The sequence below is a fragment of the Schistocerca nitens genome, chromosome 1, assembly GCF_023898315.1.
Source record: "Schistocerca nitens isolate TAMUIC-IGC-003100 chromosome 1, iqSchNite1.1, whole genome shotgun sequence".
Taxonomy (NCBI): Eukaryota; Metazoa; Arthropoda; class Insecta; order Orthoptera; family Acrididae; genus Schistocerca; species Schistocerca nitens.
In genome coordinates, this window is record NC_064614.1 from 390952059 (window position 1) to 390974298 (window position 22240).

Consider the following 22240-nt stretch of genomic DNA (forward strand, 5'->3'; position numbering starts at 1 on the left):
CAGTCAGTTAATCATCAAAGAACACAAAAGCTATTTAAATGATTGCTGAATTTTATAAGTACTTTCATTATTGTAATAATTGTATTACTGGCTCAATATGGGGACCAGTCGACTGAGATCAGAACTGAACACTTCTAACAAGATGAAAACGCTTTTACACACAAAAACATGAGTAATACCACTTTCACTTACCCGTGAAGCAGGCATTCATTAAGCTGATCGTTAAACTGCAGTGTCTAATAGCCACTATCAAGATCACTGATTTATTTAGTTCGTTTTAATACTGAATAGACATTTTAGTAATAATGGAGGTTAAGCCAAGTAATTAGTTCTTTTCTCTGCACCTGCACTTTTGCAAGACTTAAACAATTCGCATATGAATATTTACGTGGAATATTCCAGACTCACAAATAACTGAACACTTAAGGAACTTACTACCCCATAAATTTTAATGAGCACTATTAAAGAGATATTCTGCAGTTCAATAAAATAGGACACTCGGATGTACTGCATCACTTGGAAAAGAATTATGTCTAGGTAAAATGACTAAGGATAAATTCCCGCCACCAAACTGAACTAAAAATTATTATTATTTGCGTATAAAGCAAGTAACTGTTCAATTCAAACAAATGCAATACTAATCTTTTGCCTGAGATGCAGGTGGAGGCGGGGGCGATGTTCTGTGGCTAAGGTAAAGGTGGCAAACGTACTTATGGCTCTTGATGTAGAAAGGCTCTGAAAATTATATTTTTGGCGCCGGATTTTTGTATTTCAGAGTCAACGAATAAATGTCAGGAAAACTAACCAGTAATCTTCCTCATCCGAAACATTATTAATCATTCTTGCTGCTTTCCTTGCCTCCGTCAAAATACGGGATGTGAACAATTTGCAAGCTAGGCACCGACCGATTGTGCAACAAAGACTCCTTTTAGCTCTACCACCAAATCCATGTTTTCCGTTCCTACCATGCGGGTTTCCTAGCGGAAGGACTTCCCTCCAGGTTTCACATAAGTACAAGCCTACGTTCCCTATGCATGAACCAATTCTACAAATACTACTTCAACATTTCAGTAATTTTACATAACATAGCTTATAAAATCATATGCATACATTAATTACAGTGATATAAATTCGCAAGAAATATGATCAAAAATTTACGTAGAGACTGAATCAAAAATACATGGTGACACAAGTGTCACATTAAGCATAGGCAGATAGGCAGACAAAGAAGCAGGTATAGTCGATATGGAATATAAATGTTATAATCTCTCAGCCGTCCTTCAATCATACATAAAACTGGTATGGAAATTTGCACACTCATTAACAGGTTAAGTTTCAGAATTAATTTTTGTTCTGTGCATGTTGTTCCCGATTTTTTATTTCTTCTGCGTTGAAAGCCTTCCAAATTTAGTATTTTGTTTTTAAAACGGTTTCTCTCTGCTATTTCTGATTCTTTGATGTTGTTTCTTTCAAGATCTTTTCTTACTTCTGTAATCCATGCTATTGTCGATTTCTTCTTCCAGAAATATAAGAGTATTTGTTTTGTTAGTCTATTTCCATCCATTCGGTAGAGATGTCCAAAAAAGGTTAATCTTCGTTTGGCCATTACTTCAGATATTTTCCCTGTATTTTTGTAGATCTCCTTATTACTTCTTATCTTCCAACCATCTGCAGGTTTCATTGCACCCATTATTTTTCTAATAATCCTTCTTTCCAGTACCTCTAGTTTGTCCATCTTATAGTTCATCGTTAGGCATTCAGATCCATATAAACATTCTGGTCGTACCGCTGTGGTGTAGTGTTTTAGTTTTGTTTTTCTAGATATACATTTCTTGTTGTAAATATTTTTGGTCAAACCATATGCTCTTTCCATTTTGTTAATTCTTACATCTATTGCAGATTTTTCTAGTCCATTCTGTTGTGTAGTTTCTCCAAGATATTTAAATTTATTTTACCTATTTGTGTTTCTATGTATTTTGGTGCATTTTTTATATTTGTCATGAATTTTGTTTTTTCAGCTGAAATTTTGAGACCAGTTCTGTTTGCTAAATTTTCCAGAATGTTTATTTGAGTAACTGCTTCTGTCAGATTTTCTGAAAGTATTGCGAAATCATCTGCAAAAGCCAAGCAGTTTACCTTAATTCCATTTGTTTTCCTTCCCAGAGTTATTGGATCAATTTTGTGATTTTTTAGCTCCGAATTCCAGACCCTTACAATTTTTTCTAGAACACAGTTAAGCTGTAAAGCTGATAAACCATCACCTTGTCTAACACCAATTTTTATTTCAAAAGGCTGAGATACTTCTCCCATAAATTTGACTTTCGATGTTTGCTAGTTTTGATTTAACACCAACTTCTTTATTTTATTTGGTCTTATTAATTCTGTAGTTTTATCGTCTTCAATCACACTCTGAGCAAGTTGTGCTGCAAGCGTGTACATTTAGGCATTACCTGTTAGCTGCTGACAGATACTGATGGCACTCTGTTGCACAGACGTGTTTCAGAGAAGCAGACTCCGAGATGAGGACTCGCGCGGCAGCAGCATGGCTGGCGGCAGCAGCCGCCCTCGCCCTCCAGCAAGTAGCCTGGGGTCACGTGCTCAGCCAACAGGACACCAGCCTCAGTTCGCAAAGGTAAGAGCCTCCCAAGGTGCGACATGAAGTTATGCAGGAGGACTGAGGCCATGATGGAAGCCTGAGGAGACGAACCCCACTGCCAAAACGGTCACTAGAATAACTGGTCAAGCTGCTATTCAATAACTCTTATTTATTGTCGCGTTTCGGACACAGCCCATCATCAGAACATCAAAAATGAAAGTCTTCATACACAGTACGGAGTCAATTGTGTCTGCTGCGAAGAGCAGTTGAATTCTGATGCCGACGGCAGATGCACTTATGAGCCAGAACATTATGGCCACCTACCTAATAGCCGGTATGTCCACGTTTGGAGCCGATAATAGCGGCGATGCGTCGTGGCATGGGAGCAGTGAGGCCCTGGTAGGTCTGGTAGGTCGCTGGATGGAGTTGGCCCAACATCTGCACACACAAGTTACCTAATTCGCGTAAATTCCGTGGAGGGCAGATGAGCTCTGACGCCACGTTCAGTCGCATCCTAGATGTGTCGGGGGACCAGCACATTAACTGGAACTTGCCAATTTGTTCCTCGAGTCATACCATCACACTCCTGGCCTTCCGACATGGCACACAATCTTGTTGAAAAATGCCACTGCAGCCGGGAGAGGTGTACGTGCTCTGCAACCAGTGTACGTTACTCTTTGGTCGTCATGATGCCTTTGCATGAGCTCCACTGGACCCATGGATGCTGACGTGAATGTTCTCCAGACCATAATGGAACCACCGCCAGCTTGTCTCCGCCCCGCAGTACAGGTGTGAAGGAGGTGCTCCGCTGGAAGACTACGGACTCGCTCCCTCCCACTGGCATGATGAAGAAGGTATCGGGATTCGTCAGAGTATGTAACACTCTGTCACTGCGCCGACATCCAGTGCCGATGGTCACGTGCCCATTTCAGTCGAAGTTGCTGGTGTCGTGGTGTTAACATTGGTTGACATTGGCATATGCATGGGTCGTCGGCTATGGAGGCTGTTCGGTGCACTGTGTGTTCAGACACACTTGCACTCTCCCCAACATAAAAGTCTGATGTTAGTTCCGCCTGAGTTCGCCGCCTGTCCTGTTTTACCAATCTACCCAGCCTTCGAAGTCCTACATCTGGAATAATGGGTGGCTTCCCAGTTCCACGACGTCTGGACGTGGACGTTGGTTTTATCACGTGTTGACAGACTCACCACAACACTCCTCGAACATATGACAAGCGTGCAGTTTCCGAAATGTTCCTGCCGAGCCTCTGGGCCATCACAATTTGCCCTCGCTCAAAATCTGATAGATCGCGCGCCTTCGCCATTCTACACAGCAGTCATTCCGCGCCAGGCGACTCTGTTGTCACCTGGACGGCTTTAATGTTCTGGCTGATCAGTGTACAAGTGACTTCATACTCTGTACGAAGACTTTAATATTCTGACGATGGTCTGGGCCCGAAATGCGTCAATAAAGAAAAATCTTTGAGCAGAAAGTGACCAGTTATTCTAGCTACCTATCCAGCAGTGACGTAAGTTTCCTCAGAGTAAGAGTATGACTGTGGTACACACTGCCAAAGCCGGAACGTAGCTGCCTATATTACAGATTTTGTAGTATACCAAAAGCTCTGTAAGCTTTTAGTACCGAAAATGAAACATTGTAAAGCCTAGAGTACTTTCCATACATCTGTCTTGAAATTACTGAATAATGTAGCCCGGAGATAGGGGTTGAATTTTGACTTGGGTCCCAACTGAAGCATGTAATAATAGCCACATGCGAAAATCAGCTGGCACTAATGACAAGTGTTGTTGAACAAATAATCATTGTTTAAAAATTCAAAACAGCCGAAGATCGTACAATAGTTTTAACCCTCAGAACATTTAAATACATCGACTGAACTATCCAGCAACAAAGAATACTAGAAAACATAACGTAAGATGTCAGACTGGCTAGGCAAACTCTCACTCTAGCGTTTGGAACGCGCATAAACAAAGAGCAGCGCTCATATTTTAAATTGTCTTATTTCGAGTACTACGACGAGTTCAGATGTAATCGCTCTTTATCACATGACATGAGTTTCATTGCAATCTAATCTTGTGCAAAAAGCTACATAAAAGTGTGCTATATGACCATGAGCGACCACATCGAAATTTCTCGCAGTACTCGATCTCCCATCTAGATGCAGTGTTGTCATCAACTTGATCATCCCTGTTTCATGTCGCATGCCAGCAAGAAAAAGTCTGTTCAGACGTCGATGATCGTGTTCTTTAACTAGGCGAAATAAGTCACTGCATTCTCCATAGTGAGAGGTGATGGCTTGAAGGAGATAACTGTCAGGATATTCTCGACACCGTAAACCGAGGATGGAAGTTCGAACAACTTTCAAAGTTCCCTAACGCCCGTGTTTTTCCGAAAGAAATATTAAGCGTTCAAGCTTCGATGAATTCATTTCATTGGTATAATCACGTTAGAAGACCCTGAGTGCACTTTTCTGTCTGCATACTTTCCTCTTCTGAGCAGCAGTTTACTGTTTTCAGAGCCGAAAAGCTAAGGATTAACTGAAGAATGTAGATCGCACCATGCCGCTTGTAATGGAGTTGAGTAATTCTTAAAGCACACCCTGCAGTCACTGGTCTACATACCTCGTGCACTGCTGCCCGACACGTATTACCTGTGAAATAACTGATCGATGTACGGATCCATGCTCGAACATTGTAACATGTAAAAAGATTCCTTTTTACTTGTTCGCGCCCGGGTTCCCGGGTTCGATTCCCGGCGGGGTCAGGGATTTTCTCTGCCTCGTGATGACTGGGCGTTGTGTGATGTCCTTAGGTTAGTTAGGTTTAAGCAGTTCTAAGTTCTAGGGGACTGATGGCCATAGATGTTAAGTCCCATAGTGCTCAAAGACATTTGAACAATTTTTTTACTTGTTTTTGTAAACTCTAAACAGAAAAAGGAAGAAAATATTTGCTTTCTTGTATACAATTTGCAACGTTATATACATATTGGTTCGACTTATTTCTACCTCGATCTGTATCACCAGATGCCGACATGTTTCCACAGCTTGATGGATGGAAAACTAAAGTCAAGAATTTTTAAAAACTAAGCAGGCGTTACTTGCGTGTTAGCCAATACAGATTTAGTATTTTCGTTAATTTTTTTCTCTGCCACTACTGCAAACTACGGCCAAACATCGCTTCCAACAGTCGCACGCTGTTGAAAATTGCTGCTTTGATAATTCTGTTCTGTGTCTTTTCCCAGTTATGACTGTGGATTAACTAAATATATATAAAAGAAAAGAATAAAAGTTTAGATCTTTTACAATATTAATTTATTTTATCAATTTTCGCCTTACAAGGCCGTCATCGTACAGGTTACAGTTTATAAGCCGAAAGTTGGTCAAATAAACAAATTAATAACGTAGAAATCGTGCTTTTTCATCCATTCATCGTGACCGGGCCAAATATCTCACGAAATAAGCGTCAAACGAAAAAACTACAAAGAACAACGAAACTTCTCTAACTTGAAGGGGGAAACCAGATGGCGCTATGGTTGCCCCGCTAGATGGCGCTGCCATAGGTCAAACGGATGTCAGCTGCGTTTCTTTAATTAGGAACCCCCATTTTTCATAACATATTCGTGTAGTACGTAAAGAAATATCAATGTTTTGGTTCGACCACTTTTTTCGCTTTGTGATAGAGAGCGCTGTAATAGTCACAAACATATGGCTCACAGTTTTAGACGAACAGGTAGGTTTTCTTAAATTAAAATACAGAATGTAGGTACGTTTGAACATTTTATTTCGGTTGTTCCAACGTGATACATGTACCTTCGTGAACTTGTCATTTCTAAGAACGAATGCTGTTACAGCGTGATTACCTGTAAATACCACATTAATGCAATAAATGCTCAAAATGATGTCCGTCAACCTCAATGCATTTGGCTATACGTGTAACGACATTCCTCTCAACAGCGAGTAGTTCGCCTCCCGTAATGTTCGCACATGCATTGACAATGCGCTGACGCATGTTGTCAGGCGTTATCGGTGGATCACGATGGCAAATATCCTTCAACTTTCCCCACAGAAAGAAATCCTGGGACGTCAGATCCGGTGAACGTGCGGGCCGCGTGTATGGTGCTTCGACGACCAATCAACCTTCGTGAAGTATGCTATTCAATACCGCTTCAACCGCAAGCGAGCTATGTGCCGGACATCCATCATGTTGGAAGTACATCGCCATTCTGTCATGCAGTGAAACATCTTGTACTAAAATCAGTAGAACATTACTTAGGAAATCAGCATACATTGCACCATTTAGATTGCCATCGATAAAATGGGGGTCAATTATCTTTCCTCCCGTAATGCCGCACCACACATTAACCCGCCAATGTCGCTGATGTTCCACTTGTCGCAGCCATCGTGGATTTTCCGTTGCCCAATATTGCATATTATGCCGGTTTACGTTACCGCTGTTGGTGAATGACGCTTCGTCGCTAAATAGAACGCGTGCAAACAATCTGTCATCATCCCGTAAATTCTCTTGAGCCCAGTGGCAGAACTGTACACGACGTCCAAAGTCGTCGGCATGCAATTCCTGGTGCATAGAAATATGGTACGGGTGCAATCGATGTTGATGTAGCATTCTCAACACCGACGTTTTTGAGATTCACGATTCTCGCGCAATTTGTCTGCCACTGATGCGCGGATTAGCCGCGACAGCAGTTAAAACACCTACTTGGGCATCATCATTTGTTGCAGGTCGTGGTTGACGTTTCACATGTGGCTGAACACTTCCTGTTTCCTTAAATAACGTAACTATGCGGCGAACGGTCCGGAAACTTGGATGATGTCGTCCAGGATACAGAGTAGCATTCACAGCACACGCCCGTTGGGTATTTTGATCACAATAGCCATACATCAACGCGATATCGACCTTTTCCGCAGTTGGTAAATGGTCCATTTTAACACGGGTAATGTATCCCGAAGCAAATACCGTCCGCACTGGCGGAATGTTACGTGATACCACGTACTTATACGTTTGTGACTATTACAGCGTCATCTATCACAAAACGAAAAAAGTGGTCCAACTAGAACACTCATATTTCTTTACGTACTACACGAATATGTAATAAAAATGTGGGTTCCAACTTAAAAAAAACGCAGTTGATATTCGTTTGAGCTATGGCAGCGCCATCTAGCGGGCCAACCATAGCGCCATCTGGTTTCCCCTTTCAAACTAGACGAGTTTCGTTCTCTGTAGGTATTTCGTTTGATGCTTATTGCATGATGCGTGATATATTTGGCCCGGTCACTATCGTGTGTGAGTGTGACCGGAAGGTGAGTACCGTCAAAAAAAAAAAAAAAAAAAAAAAAAAAAAAAAAAAAAAAAAAAAAAAAAAAACCACCTAATAATTATCTCAAACCGAAATTTATTTTTCAAGAGAGGGATTTTATTAAACAATTTTTTTTATTAAGTTACCAGAGTTGTTCAAACAACTGTCACAGCAGGAAACCAACTTTTCTATCGCCGTGTTTTTCTTCATCATCGCTGTCAAAGCGCCTTCCTCTAAAATCAAGGTCCAAGTTTAAGAACAAGTGGTAGTCAGAGGTTGCCAAATCGGGGCTGTATGACGGGTGATCGAACTGCTCCCAACCGAATTGCTGAATAACGTTTTGAGTGACTCCAGCAAAATGGGGACGTGCGTTATCATGAAGCAGCGCAATGTCTTGACAGTATTCCACGTCTTCCTGGGGTCTGGAAGTTTGTGTTGTCCTCATCACTTCATCATCATCATCATTCGTGACAGAGGCAAGATTGGACTGTGAAAAAAAATGGACTGTGTTAAAATTGGGACTTTGAGCAAGCGCTAATGACCGCGCAGATGAGCGCCCCCCCTCCCCAAACCAAACATCATCATCACTTCACGTCTTTTGTTTTAAATTGCCCGCCGAAGTTTTCGCAGTGTTTCACATACTCGGGGCATCTTTCTACTTAGAGGGTATAGAAAAGTTGGTTTCACACTATAACAGATGTTGAAAGCACTATGGGACTGAACATCTGAGGTCATCATCCCCTAGACTTAGAATTACTTATACCTAACTAATCTAAGGACATCACGCACATTCGTGCCCGAGGCTGGATTCGAACCTGCGACCGTTGTAGCAGCACGGTTCCGGCCTGAAGCGCGTAGAACCGCTCGACCACACCGGCCGGCAAACATTTTTGGTTTCAAAAATATGTTTTTGTGAGTTTTCTTTCCAAAACGGTACTTACTTTCCGGGCATGCCTCGTGCTAATTATTTTATTATACTACCATGCAGCAACCGAAGAATCAGTTAACAAAGAAGTATATAATTCTCCAAATTTTCAAAGTGCTATTTCAAAATCCGTGATTATATGTTGATTTTAATGCTATGACGCACTAATGGCTGAAACCGTGGTGTTCTTTGTGTGTGCAGCAGAGAAACACGAGCCGCGCGGGGTGACCACATGGAGGAGGACCACATGGACGAGCACCCGGGCCACGCCAAATCGGACTCGGCGCTCAGCTACTACGAGTTCCTCATTAACGAGGGATCGTACAAGTTCTGGGCGTGGTTCCAGCTGGCGACGGCGGCGCTGCTCATCTACTCAGTGTTCGCGGCCATCTACTACTCCAAGTACACGTACTACACCAACGCCTCCGACTACGACTACGACTACTTCTTCAAGCGGTCCGGCGAGCCGGCGTCGGCGGCGCGGTCGGCCCCCACGACACAGAGCTCAACCTTCCTGGGGCTCTCCGCGCAGACCTACCAGAGGATCCTCGACGCCATCACCAGCAAGAATTACTCATGACCACTTCCCCGCCAAGACCGTGTTCACTACATGTCATGAGTAAACCATTGCGGCCACTCCTCAGGAGTGATAAACAGTGACCTGATCAACTAGACTCGGACACTTGTATCGTTCACAGAACGCCCTCCCGTTTTCTCAGAGTAAAGGGCGTTCACGAGCGCAGGAGATGGACTGTTAATCCAACTGTGTTCCAGACGTGCTCCTTATGTCTGACTGTGCGCATGTCCGTATTAAGACAGTAAATCGAAAATGTTGTTCTATCAAAGAGACGAAACTGTTCCACGACTGTTGTTGAGAATGCAATAACAAGACGTAGAGGGGTTTTCATCTCCCTATAGAAGCATTGCATGAAAGTAGTGTGATTAACAACACGAAATCAATCACACCACTCACACATCAATTTCTGCAACGTGTATTTCTTTTCCTAAGTCAAATGACACTTTTTTATTTATTTATTTATCTTTGGCGGAGTGGTATATTTCTTAGAATATATTTGTCTTTCTGAGTGAATTGGATTCAATTACAAAAAATACTGCGGAATCATGTAGCGTACAATTTGGAAGAACTTTTCTATGCGGCTAAGAATAACTCTGCCTGAATTAAAATTAATCTAGTCCATTAGAACTTCGTTTTAATTTATATGAGTCAATCGCGATTGGTAATCTGTTCAGTTTGTTACGGACATGAGACGAGAATCTAAACAAGTATCCCATATGTAAGGCAATAACCACTTCATACCATTCAATAAAACACAGCGTAATATTACACTAAGAATTGTACTTAAACTTTTCAGATGGTTGGGTATTAGAGGCGAAACGTATTTTCGGCCTTATGCCAACAATTCTCTAATGTTCATGATGTGACGAGTGGTGAATGCTTAAAGGCCAAGGCGGTCCATTGCTAAATCGATGTATGCATCTTCCAGACGACACTCTCACTGTTTACTTCTTTCTCGTGCTATCAGTTGTCTGCTGATGCATACTGGATATGGTTTCACAATCCCGTACCTTGCATGCCTCCAACTCAGAACTGTTGATCTGGCCAACATCTCAACAAATGCGCTTGTTGGGTGGATCGTAGCGATGGTGATTCCACAATGCTGAAGCAACCACGGCATGATAGCACCTGTTGCAAAGAGAACGCCGTCGACGATGGAAAGAAAAGCAGTTCTAAGTTTGATGTAAAGGTACTAAAGAAAGTTTCAAGGTATACACTTGGGTTTCTTGATTTTATTTGTTTTTGAGAGTAATTTATTTCTACGCTGTGCCTGTACTGTTAAGAAAGCAAGTTAGTTCCGATTTTCGGTTTTATTTACATTATTTATAGCGTTGCTGTATTGAGTTTCGGAGGAGTGCAGCCAACATGCTGTGCAAGAGGGGAGTTGCATCCCGACTGCCAAATTCTTTTCAAAGAAAGCTTTGTATCTGCAACTATACTATGTTTTTGGAATTGTACATAAGAGTTACGCACAACAAAAGAAATGTCAATGTATCGGCAATACTGTATTTCTTTGCTTAGAACTGTTTGTCTGTTGACACAGATTTCTATAAGAAATGTATTAGAAAGTACAAATTCTAGTAATATTTAACACATTGATATTTTTATGTAATATTTATAAATGTACAAATAAATTTATTGTAATGTAACATTGGCGTCTTACCATGAGTTTATCAAATTGTCAGTTACTATTTATTTAATTTATTGCCTGATTTTAAGTATCCCTTCATTCTTCCCGTCTTGTAATTCTTCTCGTCAATGTATTTTTTCATTCAACATTACTGTTGTTTTAGGATTTCGTGAATACATACATTGACTAGAGTCTGATTAACAGTATATCTCATCACATGTCGATTATCAGACGAAACAAGAACTTCGCTAATAGTTCACATACGTTTCAGTGTATCGAAATGGGTTGTCTACTAGCGATGGGACCCAAACGGGGTAAATATTTACCAAAATATATAATGTTGGTAATTTGTTTATCTATGGAAATACTGAAGCAAATATGATCGCATTAAAAAAGAAAATTTATTTTAATGGTATTTGAGAGCTCTTAAAACAGGAGTAAGACGGGTAAATGATTTTGCTAAAAGAGGGAGCAAATTTTCTAAATGTGAAAGACAGAGCTACAGGTTCATCGTTTCTTCATTGTTGGACTATGTTTACAAGGTAATGAAGTTGAAATGAAATTTTCTACATAATCACGAACCAAAAAATGATATAGGTTTAAAATTAACGAACAATTTTCGTTCAGTGGCGAGCTGAAATCACTGGCACTGTCATTCCATAATGGAAGTTCATCTTCGCTGCAAACACAGAATTGCCGTGCGCACTGAAGAATCTGCAGAAATCTTTTATTCTTTTCAATACTTGTGGAGAGATGATTTGGCATAGAAGCCACATATTCTTAATTTTCTCTAGACCTTCCTACATCTTCATTGATATTTTACTGACTTCCACGGCTGTTGATGCATCACCGTAGACCACTGAGTAAATAATGCATCTCACTTTATTTATAATATTTTAGTGCAGATTGATCCATATGTCTTTCAATAGTCGATGAAAATCTCTGATAACACTTAGGAGTTACAAGTTGCATAATTCTCCTTAACACTTGTTACGACACAGACCATCGATATTTCGTTATCCCCATAAATCGATTGAAACGCACGAATTTTGGTTCATTTTGGAAGAACGTTAACAATTTCAACCCCTCCTCCCATTTCTTTCTTTCTCCACACCGAGCTTTGCTCCGGCTGCATTATTTCATCGTTGACAGGACGTTGCAATTTATGTTTGTATCTTCCATTCTTTCGAGACACATCTGAAGCGTCTACATTCTAAGACAACAAGTGGTGCATAATCAAGAAAAAAGCTTGTTGCATTATGATATGATGCACTGTCACGCTTAATTAGTTTCATCATTGGATTACATGATCCCAAACAGAAGATCAAAAGATTCTGAAGGTAAAGTCACAAAGTTCGCTGAGTCGCATACATTAGCGAGACAAGACCTTGTCGTCCGATGACCATAAAGTGATATTCTGTTCTTCCTTGCACTCGTTGATGACCTGGCACATCGTCGATCAAAAACTGCAGCACAAAATCTCTAGAAATTTGAGCCATCATCATTCTCCACAGATATCTGCTAGTCAGCAGTACATTCTGATCAGAAAGTGTCGTTTAGTACGTCATAAGGAAACCTACCCCTCAACTCGCCGCAATGGTGAGCAGAGTTTCGTCACAAGATACGTTTTTTTCAGTATTAACATACCTGTATTACTTTCGAAAATTATATATTTATTTTCTTAGTTATCCATTTGATTAATTTAATATGGTTCAAATGGCTCTGAGCACTATGGGACTCAACTGCTGAGGTCATTAGTCCCCTAGAACTTAGAACTAGTTAAACCTAACTAACCTAAGGACATCACAAACATCCATGCCCGAGGCAGGATTCGAACCTGCGACCGTAGCGGTCTTGCGGTTCCAGACTGCAGCGCCTTTAACCGCACGGCCACTTCGGCCGGCATTAATTTAATAGTTACGTTTCGTAGGGCAGTGTATTTTACTCCGTTCTTTTTCCATAAACTACAGGATTATATTTTACAACTTCAGTTTCACACCAAAAGTATTATTCTCTGCCGTATTTGCATGGTTCATGTCTGTTTACTCAATCATGGATGGAAATTTGATGCCTCAGTAGCGAATGGAAGTGAGAAGCGTAGTAATAATGTGTAACTCGCGAGCAGCTTTGTACCGAAAGACCGTAGCGTCTCAAGTTACCTTCCATTAGGAATGTGGGATGCATTCAACGACTGTTCAAAATGATGTGATGTGATGTGGAAATTATCAGGTTCACCAACTAAGATTCTGCTAGAGCTTATGGACAAAAGTTGTAAACATCACAAGATCATGAACACGGTACGTTTTATGATGAAACAGAATGTAAGCATTTGGTGTTGTTGTTGTTGTGCTCTTCAGTCCAGAGACTGGGTTGATGCAGCTCTCCATGCTACTCTATCCTGCGAAAGCTTCTTCATCTCCCAGTAGCTACTGCAACCTACATGCTTCAGAATATGCTTAGTGTATTCATCTCTTGGTATCCTTCTACGATTTTTACCCTTCACGCTGCCCTCCAATACTAAATTGGTGTTCCCTTCATGCCTCAGAACATGTTCTACCAACCAATCCCTTCTTCTAGTCAAGTTGTGCCACAAATTTCTCTTCTCCCCAATTCTGTTCAGTACCTCCTCATTAGATATGTGATCTACCCATCTAATCTTCAGCATTCCTCTCTAGCACCACATTTCGAAAGCTTCTATTCTCTTCTTGTCTAAACTATTTATCGTCCATATTTCACTTTGATACATGGCTACACTCCATGCAAATACTTTCAGAAACGACTTCCTGACACTTAAATCTATACTTGATGTTAACAAATTTCTCTTCTTCAGAAACGCTTTCCTTCCCATTGCCAGTCTACATTTTATATCTTCTCTACTTCGACCATCATCAGTTATTTTGCTCCCAAAATAGCAAAAATAGCAATACTCATTTACTACTTTAAGCGTCTCGTTTCTTAATCTAATTCCCGCAGCATCACCCGATTTAATTCGACTACATTCCATTATTCTCGTTTTGCTTTTGTTGATGTTCATCTTATATCCTCCATTCAAGACCATGTCCATTCCGTTCAGCTGCTCTTTCAGGTCTTTTGCTGTCTCTGACAGAATTACAATGTCATCGGCGAACCTCAAAGTTCTTTTTTTCTTCTCCGTGGATTTTAATACCTACTCCGAATTTTTGTTTTGTTTCCTTTACTGCTTGCTCAATATACAGAGCGAATAAAAATCGAGGAGAGGCTACAATCCTGTCTCACTCCCTTCCCAACCACTGATTCCCTTTCATGTCCCTCGACTCTTATAATTGCCATCTGGTTTCTGTACAAATTGTAAATAGCCTTTCGCTCCATGTATTTTACCCCTGCCACTTTCAGAATTTGAATAAGAGTATTCCAATCAACATTGTCAAAAGCTTTCTCTAAGTCTACAAATGCTAGAAACATAGGTTTGCCTTTTCTTAGTCTTTCTTCTAAGATAAGTCGTAGGGTCACTATTGCCTCACGTGTTCCAGTATTTCTACGGAATCCAAACTGATCTTCCCCGAGGTTGGCTTCTACCAGTTTTTCCATTCGTCTGTAAAGAATTCGTGTTAGTATTTTGCAGCAGTGGCTTATTAAATTGATAGTTCGGTAATTTTCAAATCTGTCAACACCTGCTTTCTTTGGTATTTGAATTATTATATTCTTCTTGAAGTCTGAGGGTATTTCGCCTGTCTCATACATCTTGCTCACCAGATGGTAGAGTTTTGTCAGGACTTGCTCTCCCAAGGCTGTCAGTAGTTCTAATGGAATGTTGTCTACTTCCGGAGCCTTGTTTCGACTCAGGTCTTTCAGTGCTCTGTCAAACTCTTCACGCAGTATTTCATCTTCATCTACATCCTTTTCCATAATATTGTCCTCAAGTACATCGCCCTTGTATAGACCCTCTATATACTCCTTCCACCTTTCTGCTTTCCCCTCTTTGCTTAGAACTGGGTTTCCATCTGAGCTCTTGATATTCATACAAATGGCTCTCTTTTCTCCAAAGGTCACTTTCATTTTCCTGTAGGCTGTATGTATCTTACCCCTAGTGAGATAAGCCTCTACATCCTTACATTTGTCCTCTAGCCATGCCTGCTTAGCCATTTTGCACTTCCTGTCGATCTCATTTTTGAGATGTTTGTATTCCTTTTTGCCTGCTTCATTTACTGCATTTTTATATTTTCTTTTTTCATCAAGTAAATTCAGTATCTCTTCTGTTACCCAAGGATTTCTATTAGCTCTCGTCTTTTTACCTACTTGACCCTCTGCTACCTTCACTATTTCGTCTCTCAAAGCTACCCATTCTTCTTCTACTGTATTTCTTTCCCTCATTCTCGTCAATCGTTCCCTAATGCTCTCCCTGAAGCTCTCTACAACCTCTGGTTCTTTCAGTTTATCCAGGTCAGATCTCCTCAAATTCCCACCTTTTTGCAGTTTCTTCAGTTTTAATCTACAGTTCATAACCAATAGATTGTGGTCAGAGTCCACATCTGCCCTTGGAAAAGTCTTAAATTTTAAAACCTGGTTCCTGAATCTCTGTCTTACCATTATATAACCAACCTGAAACCTGTCAGGTGTACTTAAATGTTCACTTTAGGAAGCTATCTTTGGCGTTGCTTTTCCTTATTCTTCCACTAAACACCTGCATCCATACTATGATTACCTGTGTACAAGTTTTCTTTCCTTTCAGTTTATTGACCAAGTGCTGTAACATTGGCGAAAGTGATAACATTTATAACGCCATATGTGCTATACATCATATATCATACCACCACAAATCTTTCTCAAGGACTGGTAGCGAGCAATTGGATATAGTACAACCTCTGTAATCCGTCACGTTTGGAACTGGAGAAAAGGTCGAATTATCGGATAGTGGAGGAAAAACGGATTTAAATTAAAATAAACAATCTCTTAACTCAAAAGTGAATTTTGAACTTATGAACATTATTCTCTACAGTAAAAACTTTGCAATAAATCACACAAAAGAAGTTTTTATTACATATCGAAAAAGAGCAATACTGTACAGTGTGTATTTACTGTACTGTATACATAGTACGGTAAAAATTGACGGTAGCATGCACACTAGTAAAGAAATTACTTAGGAAGAAAGTCAGTTATTGTTTTTTGTGTAGCAGATGAAATTCTATAGTTATCTACAGTGTTCCTGCATTTCTTGATCCACAAAATGCCCGTGGGTGTTGTGATTGAGCTCTGCTCGATGTTCTGAAGGACGATATAAGAAGAGTCTTGGAGTCGATGTGTGAAATCCAGATAGGGCTCATCATCATCACAGTTCGAGTTGTCGTTCGTAATTTTTCCTTTACCATTTTTTTCGCCGAAACAGCGGCAATAATCTGGTTGTCATTGAGCTCATCACTGGTTTCACAGTCTTCTCACATTGAGAAATGAACTTGTCAGCTTCACTGGCAGGGACATTCGTTTGTACAGTTTGTAGATCTTTAACGATTTTCTGCATGTCGTAGTTTAGCCCGCCTTCGATTCGGTCACTTTAGGTCATAACTTCCTGTCAAAGCTTACACCAAGATATTCGCGTCGTGTCAGGTTTTAGTTCCTCCCATGACTCAGCAATCGTATGTATAGCATCTCTGACGTTGAGAGATTTCACACCTTCAAGTACGTTACAACGTTCTTGGGACTTAGTTAAAATTGAGCTGATGTACTTTCTGTGACACCGCCTCTTTATCATTCTATCATTCACTGATCCATTGATTGGATAAGTGATATGACTTTTGGTGGAAGGAAGATAGCCTTTATATTCCATTTCTCTAAATCCTCCTCAAATGGATGTGGTAGTGCATTATCCAACAGAATAGAACACGAACAGGTTCAAGTCTTTTTCAATAGACGAAACGAACTCGTCGAAGAACGAAGATTTGAAAAGACTGCAGTCCATCCTACCAGATTTTTGACTGCGGTAATAAGGAAGATAAGTTAGTAATGTTTTTGAATGCCGTAGGCTTCTTACATTTGTCAGTAACGAACAGTGGAAGCTTGTGTGTACCATCTGAGTTACTGCAGGGAGCAACAGTTAGCTAATCTTTTCTAAGTTCTGTTCCTGCCACGGTTTCATTTGATGCAGCGAGCGTTTTGTTTGGCACCATTTTATATTTTAGGATTGTCTCGTCTATGTTATAGACTTGGCAATGTAACAGTTCATTTTCTTCGACAATTTCTTGAAACTTCACAAGAACCTCCTTAGCCGCCTCGGCATCAGCAGATAGTTTTTCACCAGAAATTGAATCAAACCGAACGCCATGATGGCTTTTCCAGCGATGAATCCAGCCTTCACTACGTGAGAACTCACTTCCGGCATCTAGTTTTTTGTGTAAAACTACTGTCTTTTCTTTTGTAATGAGCCCAGATTTTAGCGTTTTTTCCTTCGTTCTTGATGGAACCACATCCACAATGCGTTGTCAAGCTGTTCAAGTTTAGGCTTTTTCGATGTTTCGTGATTATTCAGAGCATTTCCACCATCTATCATCACTGTACATGATTCAATGTCTTTCCGACTTCGTCTCCACCTCTTACTGTCGTTTCACCTACACTGAGTTCCCTAGCAATTTTTTGGGGTGAGCCGGCCGGAGTCGCCGAGCGGTTCTAGGCGCTACATTCTGGAACCGCGCGACCGCTACGATCGCAGGTTCGAATTCTGCCGCGGGCATTGATGTGTGTGATGTTCTTTGGTTGGTTAGGTTTAAGTAGTTCTAAGTTCTAGGGGACTGATGACCTCAGAAGTTAAGTCCCATAGTGCTCAGAGCCATTTGAATCATTTTTTTTATTGATTCCTCATTATGTAGCCTTCGTAGCACTACTAATTTTTCATTTAATGATTGGGTAACATGACGATTCACTCCTGACAAGTTGATAAAATACAAACAACTGCACAATGTGAAAAGAATATATGCAGTACCATAACAAACATAGAACAATGTCGTAAAACCACCGAATAGTAACCCCTAAAAATTTCATATTGCAATACTGTGCAAAAAACACGGACAACGACAGAAACGATACGACGGGTGAAGGATCACTAAACTGGACAAGCGATAACAACAGTTAGCAGTAAGGAACAATACAGTATACAACAACGGCGGTACGGGTAGTGAGTCACCGCCCAAGTCGTGGCAAGTTCGGCTTGAGCACGGTCGGGTCAACTGTGTCGGCGGATCAATCCAGGGGAGGACGAGAAGTGTTCTATTACATTAAAAACTTGTATGTAAAAACTGAAAATTAATGTTCCTTAAGTAAGTTTCCGAGAGATATGCTATCGTCTCTTGAGCTGCACAGGAATCTTTGAAGGTAGGTTCCACATGTTCAGAAACGAATTCCATAGTCTGGAGCAATATTTCTCCATTGCTCGGATAAGAAAAAAGTAACAGATAGATAAGAAAAATTAAAACAACCATAAACTGTAGTAACCTAACACGCTATCCTGATCTTTTGTATTCTAGTGTTTGATGATCTATAAGTAAAGAAAGAAACCCCCCCCCATGAACCATGGACCTTGCCGATGGTGGGGAGGCTTGCGTGCCTCATCGATACAGATAGCCGTACCGTAGGTACAACCACAACGGAGGGGTATCTGTTGAGAGGCCAGACAAACGTGTGGTTCCTGAAGAGGGGCAGCAGCCTTTTCAGTAGTAGCAAGGGCAACAGTCTGGATGATTGACTGATCTGGCCTTGTAACAATAACCAAAACGGCCTTGCTGTGCTGGTACTGCGAACGGCTGAAAGCAAGGGGAAACTACGGCCGTAATTTTTCCCGAGGGCATGCAGCCTTACTGTATGATTAAATGATGATGGCGTCCTCTTGGGTAAAATATTCCGGAGGTAAAATAGTCCCCCATTCGGATCTCCGGGCGGGGACTACTCAAGAGGATGTCGTTATCAGGAGAAAGAAAACTGGCGTTCTACGGATCGGAGCGTGGAATGTCAGGTCCCTTAATCGGGCAGGTAGGTTAGAAAATTTGAAAAGGGAAATGGATAGGTTAAAGTTAGATATAGTGGGAATTAGTGAAGTTCGGTGGCAGGAGGAACAAGACTTCTGGTCAGGTGACTACAGGGTTATAAACACAAAGTCAAATAGGGGTAATGCAGGAGTAGGTTTAATAATGAATAGGAAAATAGGAACGCGGGTAAGCTACTACAAACAGCTTAGTGAACGCATTATTGTGGCCAAGATAGATACGAAGCCCACACCTACTACAGTAGTACAAGTTTATATGCCAACTAGCTCTGCAGATGACGAAGAAATTGAAGAAATGTATGATGAAATAAAAGAAATTATTCAGATTGTGAAGGGAGACGAAAATTTAATAGTCATGGGTGACTGGAATTCGAGTGTAGGAAAAGGGAGAGAAGGAAACGTAGTAGGTGAATATGGATTGGGGCTAAGAAATGAAAGAGGAAGCCGCCTGGTAGAATTTTGCACAGAGCACAATTTAATCATAGCTAACACTTGGTTTAAGAATCATGATAGAAGGTTGTATACATGGAAGAACCCTGGAGATACTAAAAGGTATCAGATAGATTATATAATGGTAAGACAGAGATTTAGGAACCAGGTTTTAAATTGTAAGACATTTCCAGGGGCAGATGTGGATTCTGACCACAATCTATTGGTTATGACCTGTAGATTAAAACTGAAGAAACTGCAAAAAGGTGGGAATTTAAGGAGATGGGACCTGGATAAACTGACTAAACCAGAGGTTGTACAGAGTTTCAGGGAGAGCATAAGGGAACAATTGACAGGAATGGAGGAAAGAAATACAGTAGAAGAAGAATGGGTAGCTTTGAGGGATGAAGTAGTGAAGGCAGCAGAGGATCAAGTAGGTAAAAAGACGAGGGCTAGTAGAAATCCTTGGGTAACAGAAGAAATATTAAATTTAATTGATGAAAGGAGAAAATATAAAAATGCAGTAAATGAAGCAGGCAAAAAGGAATACAAACGTCTCAAAAATGAGATCGACAGGAAGTGCAAAATGGCTAAGCAGGGATGGCTAGAGGACAAATGTAAGGATGTAGAGGCTTATCTCACTAGGGGTAAGATAGATACTGCCTACAGGAAAATTAAAGAGACCTTTGGAGATAAGAGAACCACTTGTATGAACATCAAGAGCTCAGATGGAAACCCAGTTCTAAGCAAAGAAGGGAAAGCAGAAAGGTGGAAGGAGTATATAGAGGGTCTGTACAAGGGCGATGTACTTGAGGACAATATTATGGAAATGGAAGAGGATGTAGATGAAGATGAAATGGGAGATACGATACTACGTGAAGAGTTTGACAGAGCACTGAAAGACCTGAGTCGAAACAAGGCCCCCGGAGTAGACAACATTCCATTGGAACTACTGACGGCCTTGGGAGAGCCAGTCCTGACAAAACTCTACCATCTGGTGAGCAAGATGTATGAAACAGGCGAAATACCCTCAGACTTCAAGAAGAATATAATAATTCCAATCCCAAAGAAAGCAGGTGCTGACAGATGTGAGAATTACCGAACAATCAGTTTAATAAGCCACAGTTGCAAAATACTAACACGAATTCTTTACAGACGAATGGAAAAACTAGTAGAAGCCGACCTCGGGGAAGATCAGTTTGGATTCCGTAGAAATACTGGAACACGTGAGGCAATACTGACCTTACGACTTATCTTAGAAGAAAGATTAAGGAAAGGCAAACCTACGTTCCTAGCATTTGTAGACTTAGAGAAAGCTTTTGACAATGTTGACTGGAATACTCTCTTTCAAATTCTAAAGGTGGCAGGGGTAAAATACAGAGAGCGAAAGGCTATTTACAATTTGTACAGAAACCAGATGGCAGTTATAAGAGTCGAGGGACATGAAAGGGAAGCAGTGGTTGGGAAGGGAGTAAGACAGGGTTGTAGCCTCTCCCCGATGTTATTCAATCTGTATATTGAGCAAGCAGTAAAGGAAACAAAAGAAAAATTCGGAGTAGGTATTAAAATCCATGGAGAAGAAATAAAAATTTTGAGGTTCGCCGATGACATTGTAATTCTGTCAGAGACAGCAAAGGACTTGGAAGAGCAGTTGAATGGAATGGATGGTGTCTTGAAGGGAGGATATAAGATGAACATCAACAAAAGCAAAACAAGGATAATGGAATGTAGTCGAATTAAGTCGGGTGATGTTGAGGGTATTAGATTAGGAAATGAGACACTTAAAGTAGTAAAGGAGTTTTGCTATTTGGGGAGCAAAATAACTGATGATGGTCGAAGTAGAGAGGATATAAAATGTAGACTGGCAATGGCAAGGAAAGCGTTTCTGAAGAAGAGAAATTTGTTAACATCGAGTATAGATTTAAGTGTCAGGAAGTCTTTTCTGAAAGTATTTGTATGGAGTGTAGCCATGTATGGAAGTGAAACATGGACGATAAATAGTTTGGACAAGAAGAGAATAGAAGCTTTCGAAATTTGGTGCTACAGAAGAATGCTGAAGATTAGATGGGTAGATCACATAACTAATGAGGAGGTACTGAACAGGATTGGGGAGAAGAGGAGTTTGTGGCACAACTTGACTAGAAGAAGGGATCGGTTGGTAGGACATGTTTTGAGGCATCAAGGGATCACCAATTTAGTATTGGAGGGCAGCGTGGAGGGTAAAAATCGTAGGGGGAGACCAAGAGATGCATACACTAAGCAGATTCAGAAGGATGTAGGTTGCAGTAGGTACTGGGAGATGAAGAAGCTTGCACAGGATAGAGTAGCATGGAGAGCTGCATCAAACCAGTCTCAGGACTGAAGACCACAACAACAACAACAACAAGTAAAGAAAACACAATATTGACGTTCTGTGAATGCAAGTTAATTGATTCTGAACCGGCTTTCAGCTTTTCAGGTTATCAGGTGTCTCAACTGTGCAATCCGGAATGAAGGAAAGCATAAGGACACATCAACCTAGAAAGGTTAATTTTGTTCCCGGACACTCAACATCTAAAATACTTATGTACTTTTTACTCCAGTTATAGATCACAAAGAATTTGTATATATCAAGTTTTTAGTTTCGGTCCATAATGACCACCTTCAGACCTACAAAATACGGAGGCAACTTGTCGTCCAGAGAATTATAAATCGAGAATTATAAAACAAGGCGTCAGAAAACAACTTCAGCAAACGAAACAGTCACATA

At 40.7% G+C, this 22240-nt stretch overlaps 1 protein-coding gene across 1 annotated transcript; it reads left to right on the forward strand.

Annotated features, from left to right (window-relative positions):
- The first annotated feature begins 2519 nt into the window (after positions 1–2519).
- Positions 2520–9475, forward strand: LOC126249018 (uncharacterized). The gene is made up of 2 exons (XM_049950662.1): positions 2520–2632; positions 9052–9475. Exons 1-2 carry the CDS (start codon positions 2520–2522, stop codon positions 9428–9430), a joined length of 492 nt encoding a protein of 163 aa, XP_049806619.1. The 3' UTR covers positions 9431–9475.
- The last annotated feature ends 12765 nt before the right edge of the window (positions 9476–22240 follow it).

Bases quoted from the DNA above. Each gene is read 5' to 3' on its own strand.
- LOC126249018 (XM_049950662.1), top strand. From the start codon at position 2,520: ATGAGGACTCGCGCGGCAGCAGCATGGCTGGCGGCAGCAGCCGCCCTC. The intron at 2,633-9,051 runs GTAAGAGCCTCC...TTGTGTGTGCAG, and splicing joins ACCAGCCTCAGTTCGCAAAG to CAGAGAAACACGAGCCGCGC.